At 53.9% G+C, this 17,772-nt stretch overlaps 1 protein-coding gene across 2 annotated transcripts; it reads left to right on the forward strand.

Annotated features, from left to right (window-relative positions):
- Positions 1-169: 169 nt before the first annotated feature.
- Positions 170-17,579, forward strand: SAMD14 (sterile alpha motif domain containing 14). 2 transcript variants are annotated; one of them, XM_053570657.1, is made up of 10 exons: positions 170-810; positions 3,761-3,815; positions 11,450-11,616; positions 12,041-12,329; positions 12,992-13,079; positions 13,177-13,251; positions 13,339-13,498; positions 14,725-14,844; positions 14,954-15,109; positions 15,895-17,579. In XM_053570657.1, exons 2-10 carry the CDS (start codon positions 3,773-3,775, stop codon positions 16,048-16,050), a joined length of 1,254 nt encoding a protein of 417 aa, XP_053426632.1. In that variant the 5' UTR covers positions 170-810; positions 3,761-3,772; the 3' UTR covers positions 16,051-17,579. The 2 variants fall into 2 exon arrangements, with proteins under 2 accessions (XP_053426632.1, XP_053426633.1); XM_053570658.1 differs by lacking the exon at positions 3,761-3,815.
- Positions 17,580-17,772: the final 193 nt, after the last annotated feature.

Raw genomic sequence — 17,772 nt, forward strand, 5'->3', positions numbered from 1 at the left:
CGGTGGACGTTTGTGGAATGAATGAATGAATCAAGAGCTGTCACAGGCCTGGCAGGGCAGAAGGAAGTCCCACGGGTCCCAAGGCGGCGCCGTCTCCCCAGTCGCTCCCACCCGCTCCAACTCGGGTGCTCTGCGTATCCGCGGGCAGAGAAGTAGCGACAACTAGGATCCCCCGGCCGGGTGCCGCGCCGGCCGCCTCCTCCCCCTGCGTCCTCCCGCCGCCTCCGCCCCTCCCTCCTTCCCTCCTGCTCTTTGTCTCCGGGCGCCCGCCACGCGCCCCCTGCCTTGCCCTTCTCTCGGGGACCGCCGCGGACCCCAGCTGACGCGACGCTGCGCGAGTCTGCCAGCCCGGCTGGGGGCCCCGCGTCCGGCCAGGCCTGGAGGGCGGGGGCGGGGCGGGGCGGAAGGTGGCGCTCCTCTCTCCCGCTCTTCTCTCTCTCTCTCTCTCTCTCACACACACACACACACACACACACACACACACACACGCGCGCACACGCACACGCACGCACACACGGAGCATCCTCCCGTCAGGTCTCCCCGTCCAGCCCCGCCCGCGCCTCCTGCCTCCAGCAAACCTTCTCCCTCTCTTCACACCCTCCCCCCCGCCCTCCTTTCCCTTCGGCTCCCCGACCCTCCCCGCCGACCCCTATCCGACCCCCCCGGGATGGAGCAGCTGGAGCCAGCCCGGAGCCCCCCGCGGCCGGGGTGACCGTGCCTCCGCCCCTCTCCCGCCCGGCCCCCGCCTCGAGCACCATGGGCCTGAGGGGTTCCGGGGGCGCCGGACACTGAAGATGACCGAGGCTGGAGGTGAGGGGCCAGGCCCCCTGGAGTGGACCGGGAAGCAGGGCTGGGGGCCACTCGGGCTTGCGGTGGGACCCCGAGTGGGGTTGGTGGGGCCAACGGACTTGGGCCTTTCTTCTCCTATCCCTAGGGGGACCACCCGGCACTGGGGTGCTGGGCTCTCAGGGGAGGGGGCAGGGGGCGGAGATAGGATTGGTGTCCCTAATCCCCTCCCTCCCGCAGGATGCCCGGAGAAATTAATAAAAAGCTGCTGTGGGGGAAGGGGGGAGAGGACTTAACTCTTTCTTGCTCGGGGCGGAGTTGGACTGATGGAGAGAAACTAGCTACTGGGCTGTGATTGGGAAAAGGGGCCCCGGGAGTGGAGTAGGTGCCCTGTCCCCTATCCTCACCCCATCTCCAGGTGCTTTGAGGGGGCGCCTCACTCCCGCAGACTGCCCCACGTCTGGTGCCAGAGGAAGGCTGGCCCTGAGGGAAGGGGGCATCGCTGCTTTAGCTCCACAACTACCTCCCCACCCCCAGTCTCTTTTCCCGTCCATCCCTTCCTGGCCTTTCCCTTTCCTGCACTTCTGTCTTGATTTCTTTCTCCTTTTCCAGGTCTCCCCTGCTCTGGCTTGCCCTGCTCTTCTTGAACTCCACCCTTGGGGCCTCACTCAGGGCCATGGGAGTCTTCTGTCTCCTCTGCTGCTTTCCTGGCCCCCTCTGTCTGATCCCTTTCTTGCCCTTTCTGCTCAGCAGCCCTGCCAACCTGTGTGTGCAGCTCTCTCTTCTGTTCCTACTCCCCACTCTATACCTTCTCCAGGGCTCAGGCACCCTTTCTTTCTCTTTCTCCTTCAATCCAGTCCTGTGAGTTCACCGGCCTCCCTCTTTGCCTTGGAAGGGTCAAAAAGTCATCAGTGCTCCCCTGAAGGCCTTTGGGGAAGGGATGGTCTGGTGACTCCAGAGTTCAGACAGGTGTCCAGAGGAACAGGTTCTTCACCCCTGTGCAAGCTACCTGATTGAATGTGTGTGTCTGAGTGTGAGTGTTGAGTGTGTATGTGTGTGTGTGTATAGGAGTGGGAGGTGGGGATTGGTCTCTAATTTTCCAAAGCTCAGTTTTGGAAGGAAAGAATTGTGTGGAAGAGGCCCTGGTGATCCCCCTGGATAAGCCTACTTCCCTAGAGTTCCCTATGGGACCTTGTAGGGAGGGTCCTCCATACATACGCCAGGAAGTTAGTTTTTGAAGGGTGGGAAGAGCGGGAAAGAAAACAGTTTATGCTGAATCAGGATGGATTGAGACTGAGTATGTGAGCTGGAAAGCCCAGAGGATGCCTGAAAGAAAGAGGGTTTGGGCCCTGGACAGGAGCTTTGCATAAAGAACCAATGGGGGCCAGGTGTAATGTCTCATGCCCATAATCCCAGTACTTCCAGCACTTTGGGAGACCAAAGCGGGAGGATCTCTTGGGGCCAGGGGTTTGAGACCAGCTTGGGCAACATAGCAAAACTCTATCATTATAGAACATTTTTAAAAATTAACCAGGCATGGTGGCATGTGCCTGTAGTCTAGCTATTTGGGAGGCTAGACCAGGAAAAGCATCTTAAATCATCTCCACCCCTAGACTCCATAAATGCCTGGAGCTGAAAGCAGGAAATGAGGGGTAAGAGGGGTCAGGGAGTGGGCCCTCCAAGAACCTTCTGCTATTCTTGAACTCTGGAAGCTAGTAGCAAGGATCTAGAACCTTTCTTCCTGTATGAGGGACCAGATGGGATGGCAGGCTGCCCCTAAGAATGAACCAATTTTCCTCATTTAATTGCAAAGCCTTATCTGACTAGGACCCAGCTGCCATCTCCTCCAGAAACCTATCTTAGGTACTATTTGTCCACATAATTTCTAAGTCCATCCTTCTCCAACCACTAGGAAATGGGGAATTTTTCACATTTCACTGATTCTCTAAATGTGTCTTTTCCGCTCCCCATCAGATGCAGGGAGTGGGGAAACTCACTGAGAAGAGAGGGGCTATGTATTCTTCCATCAGACTAAGGACTCTAAAGATAGGCACTCTCCCATCAGATTTGTTGTTGGACAGTTAATGATAATTGAAGGCTTCTAGGGTACAAAATGATGGAAAGACACAAGACAGTGACAGGGAGAAGTTCAGTGACCCATATTTAGTCACACAACAAATCAGCTTGGACTGTGACCACAAGGTTAGGGTTAGGGTTATGCCTGGATTCGCTTCTGCCCCTTCCTTCTGCCTCAATGCCTACGGTCTGGGTCATGATTCACATGGCTTCTCTTCCCAGGGGCTAGAGGAAGAGTTCCAAGGGAAGGTGAGGGGCTAGCAGGCCAGGAGCAGGCAGCCATTAGCACCTCCTATGACTCCTATGACTCAACTTTTTTTTTTTTGGAGACAGTCTCACTCTGTCACTCTAGGTAGAGTGGCCTAGCTCACAGCAATCTTAAACTCCTGGACTTAAGCAATCCTGAGTAGCTGGGACTACAGGCACCTGTCACAACCCCGGCTGACTTTTCTATCTTTAGTAGAGACCGGAGTCTTGTTTTTTTTTTGTAGAGACAGAGTCTCCCTGTACTGCCCTTGGTAGAGTGCCGTGGCGTCACACGGCTCACAGCAACCTCTAACTCTTGGGCTTACGCGATTCTCTTGCCTCAGCCTCCCGAGCAGCTGGGACTACAGGTGCCCGCCACAATGCCCAGCTATTTTTTTGTTGCAGTTTGGCCTGGGCTGGGTTTGAACCCGCCACCCTCGGCATATGGGGCCGGCGCCCTACTCACTGAGCCACAGGCGCCGCCCTGGAGTCTTGTTCTTGCTCAGGCTGGTCTCGAACTCCTGAATTCAAGTGACTCTCCTGCCTCAGTCTCCCAGAGTGCTAGGATTACAGGTGTGAGCCACTGCACCAGCTTCAACCTCATATTCTTATCCAGAATCTCTTTTTCTCTTTCCCCACTTGTCTTCTCCAGCTCCCTTGAGTCATGGCTTCTTCAAAACTCCGAGAACCCATGGATGAGGTTTTTGGTAAGTTTTGTGTAGCTCTATCTCTAGTCAATAGATACAGCTGTAGAGCACTTCCTTCCTCAGCTACTAAGCATTGAGGGGGATAGGGTGGTCCTTGGGGGCTTCAATGTATGTGTGTGTGGTGGTGGTGGCTTTTTTGTCACCACTGTCTTAGTGGATGTGCCAGTTACAACAGCAACAATAAGGGTCTCCTCTCTTCTCCTTTTTATTAAGTGCTCATTAAATGCCAGTTTCTAGACTTAAGCATCCCCATCTCAGATATACTGTATTATTTAATCCTCATAACAAGGTTAAGAAGTAAGGCCATTTATACATGAGCGTAAGGTGTGGAGTGCTGAAGTGACTCACTTTAATGATCACATGGCAAGTTAGTGGTAGAGAGACTAGTTAGTGGTAGTGGGACTAGAACCCCAGAATGTCTGACATCCTGCTCTTAGTCACTGTGCTGCATACCTATACACTTTAGCACAGATGACATATGAGTTACATCAATAAATAAGTGCAGGGGGCCTCACCCTGTACAGATGTGCACCGAAATCAAATGTATGACACACACATAGCCTCTATACTCCCGGAGGCCCATTCATACTGGTGTGCATGCCAACCTCTTCAGTTCACACTGGGGTGCATGCACACCACCTGTCCCATCATTTGCCCCTGTAGTCTTCTGCTGTGAGGATTGGAGAAAGAGAACCCCCACCCCCAAGCTGGGTGGTGTTCCCAGCATGCACTGGAGTGGCAAGACTGTTTCTCAGCTGGATTGGGGAGAAGATGAGGAAGAGTCATTGAGCAAAAGAACTTGGAGAGAGAGGCAGAGACAGATAGGAAGTCACCTGCAGCCTCCAGGGGCTCCCAGCTCCTCCTACCCTGCCTTTTCTCCATCTCTCCCTTCTTCCCTCTCTCCCCCTGCCTTGCCACTGCCCCTTGGGACTGCTGCCTCCTGGCTTCCCACCCAGTCTCTCCAGGCTGTCTCAGGGCCTCAGGGGCTGAGTCTCTGTTCCCATCCAGGCCTGGCCCAAGCAAGGCCTTCCAGGATGAGTTCCTCCTGCCTCCCTGTACTCGGCTCCCCACCCAAACCCCTCCTGTTTTCCTCACTGCTGAGGTAGCTGGGCCCTGTGCTTCCAGATGGAAAGGTAGTTAAATATTCATGACTTCCCACTGCCCGAGGCTGGGAGAGAGAGAAGGAGGGAGAAGCAGGGAGAGGGGTGGGGGAGGAGGATGAGGAAGGGAGCAGAGTAAGGGCAAGAGATGGGAGAAGCTTGAGCGGAACCTTGGAGAGGCTGGCTTCACCTTGCCTCAAAACTTCCCAGCCTTGGGCAGTGCCTGTGGCTCAAGGAGTAAGGCGCCGGTCCCATATGTGGAGGTGGCGGGTTCAAACCTAGCCCCGGACAAAAACCAAAAAAAAAACAAAAAAAAAACTTTCCCAGCCTCTTAGGAGTCCCTCTACACGCCCCCCAGACTCTCCAATGCAGGATGACTACAGTATGATGTGGCCCAGAGTCAGGTGCACAGGGCCCTTCCCCCGGCACAGGATGGCAGGGCACCAGCTGGGGGAGCCACAAGGGTAGAGGATTCAAGAGCACTGGCCTGGGAGCCAGGAGACTTGTAGGCTTCTGTCCCCTCCCCAATCCAGACTTGGATTCCTAACTCCATCTATATACTTGGTCAAACATTTTCTCCCTGAGCCTCAGTTTCCCACCCATAAAATGAGAAGTTGGAGTCAAAAGTCATTCCTATCTCTGCTTCAGAGAGGGTGTAGCATGCCTGGTGGTAACCAGTGGAGCCAGACAGGCAGAGCCAGACTGCCTGTCTGCAACTGTGGCCCAGTCTTCACCAGCTCTATGCTCTTGGGGAAATTAAGGTCACCCTGGGGATTCCTGGAGTCCCTTCCTATAGGGGGAAACTTCAAATGAGCTAATAATTGTAAAGCACTTAGAACAGTGCCTACCACAGTAAGAGCTCAATAAGGATTAGCTGTTATTTTTCTGTGCTTCAGTTCTCAATCCCTGCTGCTTCCAAGCAGTACCTTGAGATTCTGTGTCAGGGGGGTGGGACCAGAGGTCTCCCTCCCCCAGCACAGCCCCAGGGGCTGGAAACATCAACAGTTTCTAAGCAGGGACTGCTAAGGGACCAGAGGAGTGGAGTTAAGCCTGGGGACCAAGATCGCAGTCCTGTTGACAATCCTCTCCTCTCCAAGCTGCCAACCATACCCTGGGAAACTGCAGTAGCCTCTGTGTCCACTGTTCCTCCAACCCTTGCAGGCTGTACTGTCCCTGGTTGCCCCTCAGGCACTTTCAGCCTGTACCTTTCCTTCTCCTTAGAAAACTTTTTTTTTTAGATGGAGTCTCACTCTGTTGCCCTAGGCTAGAGTGCCATGGCAGCAGCCTAGTTCACAGCAACCTCAAACTCTTAGGTTCAAAGAATCCTCCTACCTCAGCCTCCAGAGTAGCTGGGACTACAGACACCTGCCACAATACCTGGTTAATTTTTTTTATTTTTCCTAGAGTCGAGACAGGGTCTTCTACGAAAACAGGAAGGGTTTGGGTGGGGAGCAGTGTGCAGGGAGGCAAGGGACTGATCACTCTTCTGCAGGCTGAACTAGAACTCCTGAGCTTAAAGGATCCTCCACTTCAGTTTCCCAGAGTGCTGGGAGTGAGCCACCACACCCAGCCAAGGAACCTTTTGCTCTACCTACAACCTGGGCTCTTTTTTGTCACCAGACCTTAGCCTGGCTACCTGAGCTAAAGTAGAAACCCTCAATCTCACCCTGTCCCTTCATCCATTCCACAAGTACTCTAATTTATAGAGTATGTGCAGGCTGTGATCTGGGCTCTGGCCAAAGTCACTGCCTTCAGAGAACTTGAATTCTCATACAGAGATAGGTGGAGGTACAGACGAAAAAACACACATAATAAACAAGAAATATATTTGATGGTGAGGTGTGCTGTGCAGAGGATTGAAATGCAGGCCGTGATGGAACATGGGCTCGTAGGTGACCCTTGCTGGCACCTGTGTATGTCTCCACTAAAGCACGCATTGGGCCCCTGGAAGTGTGACTTTGTTTCGGCACTCACTGAACATCTTGCCAGGGATGCACCAGGCTCTTGTGCACCTTTCTTTCTCCTTAGAAAATGCTTGTTCCTTCTATAATGCATTTCTCATGATGCACAGTGGATAGTGCGTTGTGCAGGCCAGCATGGGGAGCCACTCATACAGCAGACCATACAGTGGCCAGTGACCATAACCAAACAGTGCTGAGGCCTGAAGGAGGTGCGGCTGTGCGTGTGTGAGAGAGATGTGTCAGAGCTGATCAGCCAGGTAGAGGAGGGGCAGAGAGTGGAGCAGAGAGAGTAGCATGAGCACAGGGCTGGGGTGAGGCAGAGGTAGCGGAGGTACAGGCGCCAGGGCACATGCAAGTGCCAGTATAAGCAACTCGGTATTATCCCTGCTAACACCGTGAACAGCCAGTGCCTGCCAAGCACTTCTTCAGTTGCACACATTACAGTGAAACATTTTATATGGATTATCTTATTTAATGTACACAGCAATCCTATAAGGAAGGTACTGCTATTATAGATCCATTTAACAGATGAGGAAGCTGACACTTACATGGAGGTAACTTGTGCGGTGGCTCATACCTATAATCCTAGCACTTGGGAGGCCAAAGCCAGTGGGTTGCCTGAGCTCATGGGATCTAGACCAGCCTCAGCAAGAGCAAGACACCATCTCTAAAAAATAGCCAGACATTATGGCTTGCCTGGGGCGGCTGAGTGAACAGAATCATTTGAGCCCAAAAGTTTGAGATTGCTGTGAGCTGTGATGCTATAGCACTCTACTGAGGGTGACAAAGTGAGACTCTGTCTCTAAAAAAAAAAAAAAAAGAGGGTGGTACCTGTATCTCAGAGGGTAGGGCGCCAGCCCCATATGCTGGAGGTTGCGGGTTCAAACCCAGCCCTGGCCAAAAAAAAAGAAGTAACTTGCTAAGGGTCGCCCAGCCAAGAAGTGGTAGAACTGGATTCAGCCTGAGTCACATGGCTCCAGAGCCCTGTGCTCTTAACCAAGGAGCATGTAAGAGGAAGAATCTGGGAATCCCAGAAAGGGTGAACTGGCTTGGCGCCTGTGGCTCAAGCTGCTAAGGCGCCAGCCACATACACCTGAGCTGGTGGGTCCGAATCCAGCCCGGGCCCGCCAAACAACAATGACAGCTGCAAGCAAAAAATAGCGGGGCGTTGTGGCAGGTGCCTGTAATCCCAGCTACTTGGGAGGCTGAGACAGGAGAATCGCTTGAGGCCCAGGAGTTGGAGGTTGCTGTGAGCTGTAATGCCACAGCACTCTACCCAGGGCGACAGCTTGAGGCTCTGTCTCAGAAAAAAAAAAAAAAGAAAGAAAGGGTGAACTGCGACCCCTTCAGTCCTTGAATGGAGGCTAAGGAGCATGGGCTACATTGGTGGCTTTGGGGAACCCCCACCCCCTCCTCAAAGACTTTCAAAAGCCATAGAGAACAGGAATGGTCTGAAATATGTTTTAGAAAGTTTCTTCTGGGGCGGCGCCTGTGGCTAAAGGAGTAGGGCGCTGGCCCCATATACCAGAGGTGGTGAGTTCAAACCCAGACCCGGCCAAAAACTGCAGAAAATAAAAAAAGAAAGAAGGTTTCTTCTGGTTGAGTGGAAGGTGTGGGGAGGGAGCCAGACCAGAAGCAGAGACTGAAGGTTGGATGGATACATATTTGGGGATGGCAGGGGCTGGGAGGGGGGTGCAGCTGGTGGTGGGATAGGAGAGGCCAGGTGCCACGGGTATGAGGAAGGCCAGTCAACTGAACTCCGCTCTTTCTTTAAAGTAGCATTTACTAAGCACCTACCATCTGCCAGGCACTATTCTATGCCCATGGTAGAGCAGTGAACAAAACAGAGAAAAACTTGTCCTCGTGGAGCTGACATTCTAATGGGTGGGGAGAGACAATAAACTAAATAAGCAGAATATATTGTATGCTAGAGAGTGATCAGGGATATAGGAAAAAATAAGAATGGGGTTTTGGAATGTGTATGTCGGGGGCGTGCTGGGGAAGGGCCTCACAGAGAGAAAGCATTTAAGCAAAGACTTGAAGGAGGTGAAGGAGAGGACCATGCAGGAATCTGTGGCAAGAGCCTTGCAGGGAGCTGGCAGAAGGCTAGGCTTGTGTAATGATAAGGCAGGGGCCAGGTGGCTGGAGTGGAGGGGTAGAAGTAGAGCCCAAAGAGGTGAGGAAGCATGGCCTAAGTCTGGAAGGCCACTGGGAGATCTTTGGCTCTTGCACTGCAGGAAATGGAAGTTGCCAGAGGGTTCTGAGCAGAGGAGTGACACAAGCTGACATGTTTTATTAGGATCACTCTGGTTGCTGTGTTGAAAATAGGCTGTAAATGGGATTGGGATGAGGAAGAACAACCAGGGGGGAGGGAGGCTTTTTATAATAATCAAGGCAAGAGGTGGTGGTGACCATGGCCAGAGAGGCTGAATGCTCCCTCTCCACTTGTCCATACACGCACACTCACGAACAAAGTTTTGCAGAAAATCTCAAACGTGTTCAGAAGTAGAGAGAATAGTGCAATGCACTGTCTATCATATGGTTGTGTCCGTGTCACTCAACCTCAACAGTGGTCAAGTTTGGGCCAGTCTTGTGTCACATATATCCCCTTCCACTCTCTATCCCTATTGCTCTGGATTAGTTTGAACCTAATCCAGAACATCATATTACTTCACCATAAATATTTCAGTATGTCTAGATATATTTTGAAAGTAGAACTAACAGGAATTGTAGATGAATTGGTTTGCAGGATGGGAGGGAAAGAAGTCCAGAATGACTGCAGCTGCTTTCTGTCAAGAAGTGGGGACTGGGAGGAGAAGCTGGAGCCATGAAAGAGGTCAGGCGTTCACTTGGAGCATGGAAATTGAACACATCTAGTGGACATCTAAATGGAGGTGTCAATTCAGTGGAACACACGAATTACCAACTGGGTCTGTGCTAGGGAGATGAATAGCTTGGAGCTGTCTGACTTGGTGACAAGAGGGCCTTTCACTGAGTCAGGAAAGAAAGCAGAAGTCTGTTTGAGGCAAGGCGATAATTTCATTTTGCTGGGCTGAACTTGAGGTGTCTAGTGGCCTTTGGTATAGGAAGCTCCCAGGCGGGTGCTTGAGTGCTGGGCTTGGAATTCAGGGATGGGTCAGGACTAGAAGGTAGACATAGGTGATGGTTGAAGGCAAGAGAGCAACTGGGGTGGCTTAGGGGATGTCTGCCGACGAGAGAACAGCAGGCCAGGCAGTGTGTGTGTGTGTGTGTGATGGAATGAGGTCCCTGAGACCATGGAAGGGGGAGTGGAGAAGATGGGTCTTGTCCCATCCTGAGGCCTGGGAAGACTCATTTCTGTTTGGAGATCCCAGTGCCAAGTTCAGGGCCAGAACAAAGTGAGGACTCATTCCTGGTAGAGCACACAAAAGGAAGCTGTGAGCAATGAGGGTTTTTCTGCATGACCTGCTGACTTTGCCTGCTCTTCCGCCATGTCCTCATGCAGGACCCAGTACTGAGTCATGGACTCCAGGACAGGAAAGACAGGCTTCAAGGGACTATGGGGCTTTCCTTCCTACCACTGCCACTGGCTTGTGGGGGTCCCTCTCCTCCTCTTCAACTGTGAGCCTTCCAGATGCTCAGCAGTGCTATCTCTGAGTGCCACCCCGAGTGTGGCACAGCAAACCAGTGTCCCTAATAGGACCAGTCACTGAAGCCAGACTAGCCAGTCTCAAATCCTAGACCATTGCTAGCTGGTGGCTTTAGTCAAGTGACTTAGGCTCTCAAAGCATCAATTTACTCGGCTATAAAATGTGCATAGTAGCTGTTCCAATCCCACCAGGTTGTTTAGAATAAGAGATGATGTATGTACATTACTGCGTAGCAGGTGCTTCTTAAATAACTGTTATGGCTATGATCTCTCCAGCTTCATCCTTTCATCCATCTCTCCATAAAGCCACCGTGCAACTGTCTCTGGAGGTGCCACCCCTTGCTTTCCTACTTCCTAGCATGAAATAGACCAGTTTTGCCAACCTCTTTTTTTTCTTTTGAGACAGTCTGTCTCTGCCACCCAGGCTAGAGTGCCATGACCTCAGCCTAGCTCACAGCAACCTCAGACTCTCAGCCCCCCCAAGTAACTGGGACTACAGGCACCTGCCACCACACCTGGCTAGTTTTCCTATTTTTAGTACATTTTTGAACTCCTGAGCTCAAGTGATCCTCCTGCCTCAGCCTCCCAGAGTGCTAGGATTACTGGTATGAGCCACTGCCCCCAGCCCAACCTTATCTCTTGTAAACTCCTACCTAGACCCTATGGCCCAGCTTTGGTTTTCCTCCTCTGAGTCCTCCAAACAGGGCTGTCCTATCCAGTCCTCCTCTGTATACAGAAGCGTTCATCACACTGTGCTACATGGATGTGCTGGGACATCTGCCTACCACCACCCCACCTGAGACCCTGTTTTTCATCTGGCTCTGCTCCCAGGGTCTGGCACTCAGAAATGCAGGTTGAATATCTGGGGTGTCAACACAGGTGGTTGCCATCTGCGCTGGCCATGTCTCATGTTTCTGGTCTGCTCCCCTTTCCCCTGATTTACAGACCTGGACTTGGCCGTGCCAGAGACCGCCAGACTGGACAGCAGTTTACACAAGGCCCGGGCCCAGCTGCTGGCCAAGGGCAGGCGACACCGACCATCCCGCTCCAGGCTTCGGGACAGTGCCAGTTCTGCTGAAGATGGTGAAGGCTCTGATGGGCCCGGAGGCAAGGTTGGGGCAAGCTGTGCAAACACCCGTACACCCACCTACCCTTCTTGCCCCTGGAGATAATCCCTCCAAACTGCTCTTCCAGCGAAGCCACCCCCCAGACTTAGCTGCAGCTGGTTCATTCCGTCCATTAGAAGAATATATTATTATCCTCATCTTACTGATGAGGAAACTGAGGCCCTGAGAGGTCCTGTAATAAAGTCACAGTAAGTGAAGGAGGTGGAATTCACCCTCACCCTATGTGACTCAGAGCTCCCACCTGGCACTCCTCTGCAGGCTGGCACACACGAGGAAATCCTCCCTCCAGGCCCAGAAGGACCCAGAAATCCGAGCTCCTCACCCGGGGACCCACAGTTTACAGGGTGAAAGGGTCTCCCAGCCCCTTAGAGGGGGAGGATTCTAGGTGAGCGGCTGGCCTCTTCCCCAGGTGACCGACGGCTGCGGGAGCCCCCTGCACCGGCTGCGCTCGCCTTTGCACTCAGGCCCAGGTTCCCCAGCCGGGGGCTCTTTCTGCCTGGAGCCTCCGGGATTGAGGCGCAGCCAGGACGAGGACGAGGCACCGCCCTCGCCGCTCACACGCTACCGGCCTCTGCATAACGCTGCCTCCCACGAAGGCCTGGCGGCAGCCTCCAAGTCACCACCGCGCTCCGCGCCTTCCTCCGACAGCTCGCCCTGCTTCCTGCGCCGCCACCTGCGGGCGGAGCCGCACAGCGAAGGTGAGTGAAGGAGGCGGCGGCCTTGTCCCTGGAAGAGCTGGTGGGACGTGGCAGGGGTCTTGTGGAGGTGCGGGTGCGGAGTGAGCGCCGCCGCTCACTCATTTACCCAGAGCCAACTTTGCGCCAGACACTATTGGGCTCTGGGACATCCAAGTGAACAGATACAGTCCTTGCCCTCATGGGGCTGTAGTTGAGGGGAGACAATTAGATCATCCTTTAACTGTGTGGTTACAAACCATGATAAACGTGATGCCAGTAATCTGCACAGTGGCAGCAGGACAGCTCCTATCAGGATGCCTCACGTAGCTGGGAGAATCCTGGAAGGCTTCTCTGAGGAAGGGACATTTGAGCCAGGATCGGAAGGCTGGTTAGAAGTTGAACAGGATAAAATTAAGAGTAAATAGCAGTGGCCTCTAACTTCTTGGAGTCCTTTGTAGTTTGTAAAGGGCTTTCATAGGCATCCTGTTAGGTGCCATGAAATAGACAGGTGGTATTATTCCCATATTTGAAAGGAAGCCAAGAGAAATAAAATGACTTGTCCCAGCTCACACAGCTAGCAGAGGGCTCCAGAGCCAGGTTGCTTGATTCTAAGTTACCCGCATTGATGAAGGAGGCAGGCAAGCCACCGCATGGCTATCTCCTTCCTTCCCCTCCCCTGAAAGATGACAGCCGGGATGCCAGCCCTCCTGAGCCTGCCAGCCCCACCATTGGCCTGGATAAGAAGACTCGCCGAAAGTTCCTGGACCTGGGGTGAGCGGGAAGCAGGACCATACGCAGGGCTTGGAGATGTTGTGGTGAGCGGTGGCACAGTGCAGCCCTGCCCAATTCACCCCTGCCCTCCCCACAGGGTCACCTTGCGCAGGGCATCCACTGGCAAGAGCCGGAAAGAGAAGGGCAGCAACCGTTTGTCCATGGGCAGCAGGTAGGAGGTGCCCACAGGGCTCCATGGCACCTAAGGGCCCAGCCCACCCCTCTGTGCACACACCCATGCTGGATGCTCTTTCTGCAGGGAGTCAGTGGAGGGGTCTGGCAGGTCAGGGGGCTCCCCGTTCCTGCCCTTTTCCTGGTTCACAGACAGCGGCAAAGGCTCAGCATCCTCAGGCAGCACCACATCCCCTGCCTGCTCTCCTAAACATGAGGGCTTCAGCCCTAAGAAGTCAGCTTCCCAGGTAAGTCCATGACGTTCTTGCCCCCATACTCGTCCCTAGACTCAGGTGCCATGGAGGCCTACTTCACCCTGGCTTGGGCTGGGATTCAGGCATTCCTGGAGTCTATTGGTTCTTCCATGGAGCCACTCAGTGATTCATTTCTTCAATCATTTTCAGTTCATTCATTCACTTGCTCACTCATTCATTTTCTGAGTAGTTCATTTGTCAATTCATTCACAGCTTCATCTATTCAGCACACATCACTGAACACTGTGATTTTCCTACTGTTCACCTAGCCTGAGTTCTGCTCCATTCTGCTTTTCTGCCTGGGTTGGTTCTAACCTTACTCCCAAGTTAGGAGTTGGGCTGCCTTCTCGGTAGGGTAAGACTTGGGGGAGACAAACAGGACTCGAACCAATTCTCTGAATGTTCCCTGTGAGAGAAGTGAGACTAAGTAACAAGCAACAGTGAGCATCTGCTTATGACAGCCTTCTATAATTTACAAAGTTCCAAACACATGCTTCTGCTCACTGTCACACAGGCTCAGTGAATTAGGGAGGAGAGCAGGCACAATTGTACCCATTGTACAGATGAACAAATGAAGGCCCAGAGAGAGGGGACTTGCCCACAGACTTGTACAGCTTTAGTTGCAAGGTTTTGTGACTCCCAGCCCAATGCTTGTTTTATGGTTCTGTAACTTCTGCGGAGCTGGGGCAGAGGAGAAAGAGGGGAATTTGGGCAGAAAAAGTCCCTCTGACTTGGGATTTTCTTCTTTCTTCCCTCTACTCCTTTCCTTGTGCTAAGTCCTGGGGATACCCAGGTGAACAAACACAACCTGGGGCCTCAGAGAGCTCATAGTCCAGTGAGGGTAAAAGCCTCTAACCAGGCACTTCGAACCTAGGGTGTTAGAGGCCAGGTGAACAGCACTTACCGGGGACACCTGACCTAGCCTGGGGGACATCCTAGAAGGCTGCCTGTAGGAAGCAACACATGGTTTGAGACCTCCCCCATTTCTGCTAACTATCCTGCCTAGTTCTAGCCCCTCGTCCTCCAGACAGCTGTCTGCCCTTCCAGAGGCCTCAGATCCTAATGCCCCACACAAGAGCTCCTGGCTCATGCACAAGGGGCACTGAGCAACTCCTGGAAACTAGTCCAGGATTTAACTCCATCCAGATTGGGGTGGTGGGCTGGGGAAAACTCCTTTGGCTTGGGGGTGAGCTCTTACCTCAGCACCCCTTCCTGTCTAGGAATCCACCCTGAGTGATGACTCCACGCCCCCAAGCAGCAGCCCCAAGATCCCGAGTGGGCCCCGGCAGGAGGCCAAATGTTCTTACCCCTATCATACACTGTCCCAGTCTTCGGATGAGGTGAGCAAGGTTGGCCCATGGGGCCTGCTGGAGCCCTGACCTCTGACTCTACCAGGTGTTCAGGTCACCGGCCATGCCTCCCCCTGACATACTTTGGTCTCCACCCCAGTTCCTAGATGAACCCCTCCCCACTGTCCACCACTGGACCAGTCAGCAGGTGGGCCAGTGGCTGCACAGCCTCAACCTGGAGCAATATGCTGCGGAGTTTGCTGCGCGACAGGTGGATGGGCCACAGCTGCTACAGCTGGATGGAAGCAAACTGAAGGTGGGTCCAAGTGGAAGGCCTGGGATCCGACCGGAGCTTGAGGCAAACTTCAAGGATGGGAAGTCCCTCGTCCTGATTTTGACCTTCAGCCCAGCCTACTCAGCTGACTTTCTCACTCCATCTGTGGCCACTGCCATGACCTCTGACCCCTAGGCAAGGCCCTTGGGCTAGTTTCTGTGGTGTAGTGTGGGCCCCCATGTTGACTTAATACTTCAATACTTTGGTTTGACTTTCAAGCTCCAGTCCAAGCCTCCAGGCTGACCTTGCTCTCTAGGACTGTCATCCGACCTTTGACACTCTTGAGTTTCCTACTATTATGGGAAGCCAGGAGTCTCCCTGATCAACTCCTGATTCTGTCTCCAAGGGGTCATGGGGGAGGGAGGAAGGGATCTTGCTGCTGATCTTGCCCAGGAGGTTCCTAGCCCATCTTCTCTCTGGTGAGATGTTTTGGGGAAAGAGTGGTGAGGAGAGTCCCCCAGGAAGTCTCTGGAAGTAGGGAGGGCCCTTGACCACTGACTACCTATGTGACCTTAAGCAGGTCTGTCCCCGTCTCTGGGTCTTAGGAGTCTGGACAGGTCATGCCAAGGTAGGATCCAAGGCCTGGGGGAGGGGTCAAGGGCCTGGAAGCCCTACCCTTCTCCTCCCCCCACGATGCTGGCCAGTCAAGCTTGGGAGGTGAGGCCTCTCTTCAGGGAGGATTCATGGGGCTCCACAGAGAGTACACCTGCGACAGAAGACCAGGACTGGGCTGGGGACTCCTCCCTTACCCCTGGATTCCTCCCCAGAGCCTAGGGCTCAGCAACTCGCATGACCGGGCGCTAGTGAAGCGGAAGCTGAAGGAGCTGGCGGCAGCTGCCGAGAAGGAGCGTAAGGCCCAGGAGAAGGCTGCGAGGCAGCGGGAGAAGCTCCGGCGCCGGGAGCAGGAGGCCCAGAAGAGCTAGGGGACAGAGGGCAAGGCAGGCGCTGGCGCCCAGGCACGGGTGGCCACGGGCTCGGCGGGCACAGGCCTCACTATGGGTGCCACACCTGAGCTGGTCTGGGCCCACACTCTCACGGGGGACGTGCCCTCTCTCACCCCATCACTCTGGATCTAGGGCCCCCAGAAAGAGAGATCCAGGAAGAGGCCCAGTAATAAATCCCATTCTGAGGACTTGTTTAGCACAGAGTTCCTGGGGGAGGAGGTGGATGAAGGGAGAAGCCAGAGACGCCAGAGCTGAAGCAAGTCTGGGAGCCCAGAGGACCCTGGGTCAGGCTAACCCTCTGCCCTCAGGCCAGGGCGGGGCTGGGGCGGAGGAAGTAAGCTAGGATGCCTGTCTGCCTGCCAGAGGCCCTGAGCCCAGAGCTCAGAGAAATGGGCCGAGCATCTCAGAAGCAATAGGTGGACAGAGCTGTTCCCCTCCAGCTCTCCGAGGTGGCTGTGTGGTGGGGAGCTCTATGCTGCTCCCCAGGGAGGCCAGTGAGCACTGCAGCAAGAAGCATTCAGGGTAGACTCCCAGATGAACTCCTCAGTAGACCAGAAAAAGCAACACAGGATAAGCATGATCTTTGCAAGGACTTTAGGAGAAGGAAGGGATAATGACACCCCTCCTCTCTTTCCCCTTTTCTGTTCTGTGGGTCCCAGTGGGCAAGATGACAGGTTAGCACCTTTTGGGGCCCAATTAAGTAGTGGTCTTTGACCCATTCTCCAAGCCAGGATCCACTTCTCCCGCTGTTCCCTCTTTGGGGGCAGAGCAAACTAGGGAGCTAGTGGGGAATGAGGGCACCCCCCACCCCACCAAGGCTTAGGGGTGCTGAACTAGTGATTCCTCACCCTAGCCAGGCAGAGAAGCAACATATTCAGGGGTACCTGGCAGTTGATAGATTGGAAGGCTTCATCAGCCCTACCCCAGCTGCCCTGCTTCAGAACTGGCAGACAGGCTGCAGGCTTTGGGTTTGCTGGGAGGAAAGGAGGGCTGGAGCAGCTCCTGGGGGTGGTGTGGAGTGGAGTCTATCTGCAGCCTGGGGATTGCATCTGTCCTTTTAAGGAAATGTCCAGGGTAGAGATTTTCTGGGTGCATTGCTGGCCAGCAGCCAGCCCAGCTTCTGGAGCACTGGTCGGAGTTACCAATGGGCCAGGGGTTTCTGATTAGAATCTTCCCTCCACCTCTTCACATCTGCCTGTAGTGGTGGGCAGGACCCAGTGCATGCTGACTTTCCTCAGTCCTGCCCAGGGGCTGTGGCTTGTGGCCAGAGCACTGGCCCTGGGACTCAGCCCTTTCTTTCCCTCTGCCATCTTTGCTGGGAGAGGGGCTTCAGAGGGATAACAAGATATGGGGACACTGGCACCATCTGGACCTGGTGGAGGGGCCAGTTGGAGGTTGGAGGCACCCATGTCCTTGAAGCTGTCAGGAGCTCTAGTGGGTGCCCACCTGCATGTGAAGGGGGAGGTGGTTCTCAAGTTATTTCAATAAACACTATGATGTGCCAGTGACCTTTCTGTTTGCCCAGTTGGGGGATTAGGCTCGGCTCCGGGAACTGTGCTATGCCCTGAGTGTAGTGGGATGACAAGTCCGCCCCTTGGTGTTTGGCTGTCAGGTGTTCTGAATGGGTGGCTTTGCCTGGCATTTACTCACAGTGCACACAGGGTCAGGCCCTGAGCTGGGCTGGATGTCCTGAGTGCGTCA

This window comes from Nycticebus coucang, chromosome 18 (genome assembly GCF_027406575.1).
Source record: "Nycticebus coucang isolate mNycCou1 chromosome 18, mNycCou1.pri, whole genome shotgun sequence".
NCBI classification, from domain to species: Eukaryota; Metazoa; Chordata; class Mammalia; order Primates; family Lorisidae; genus Nycticebus; species Nycticebus coucang.

Excerpts from the sequence above, each read along its gene's own strand:
- SAMD14 (XM_053570657.1), top strand. The coding sequence starts at position 3,773 with ATGGCTTCTTCAAAACTCCGAGAACCCATGGATGAGGTTTTTG. Across the intron at positions 13,499-14,724 it reads CTAAGAAGTCAGCTTCCCAG|GAATCCACCCTGAGTGATGA; the intron begins GTAAGTCCATGA and ends CTTCCTGTCTAG. Across the intron at positions 15,110-15,894 it reads TGGATGGAAGCAAACTGAAG|AGCCTAGGGCTCAGCAACTC; the intron begins GTGGGTCCAAGT and ends ATTCCTCCCCAG.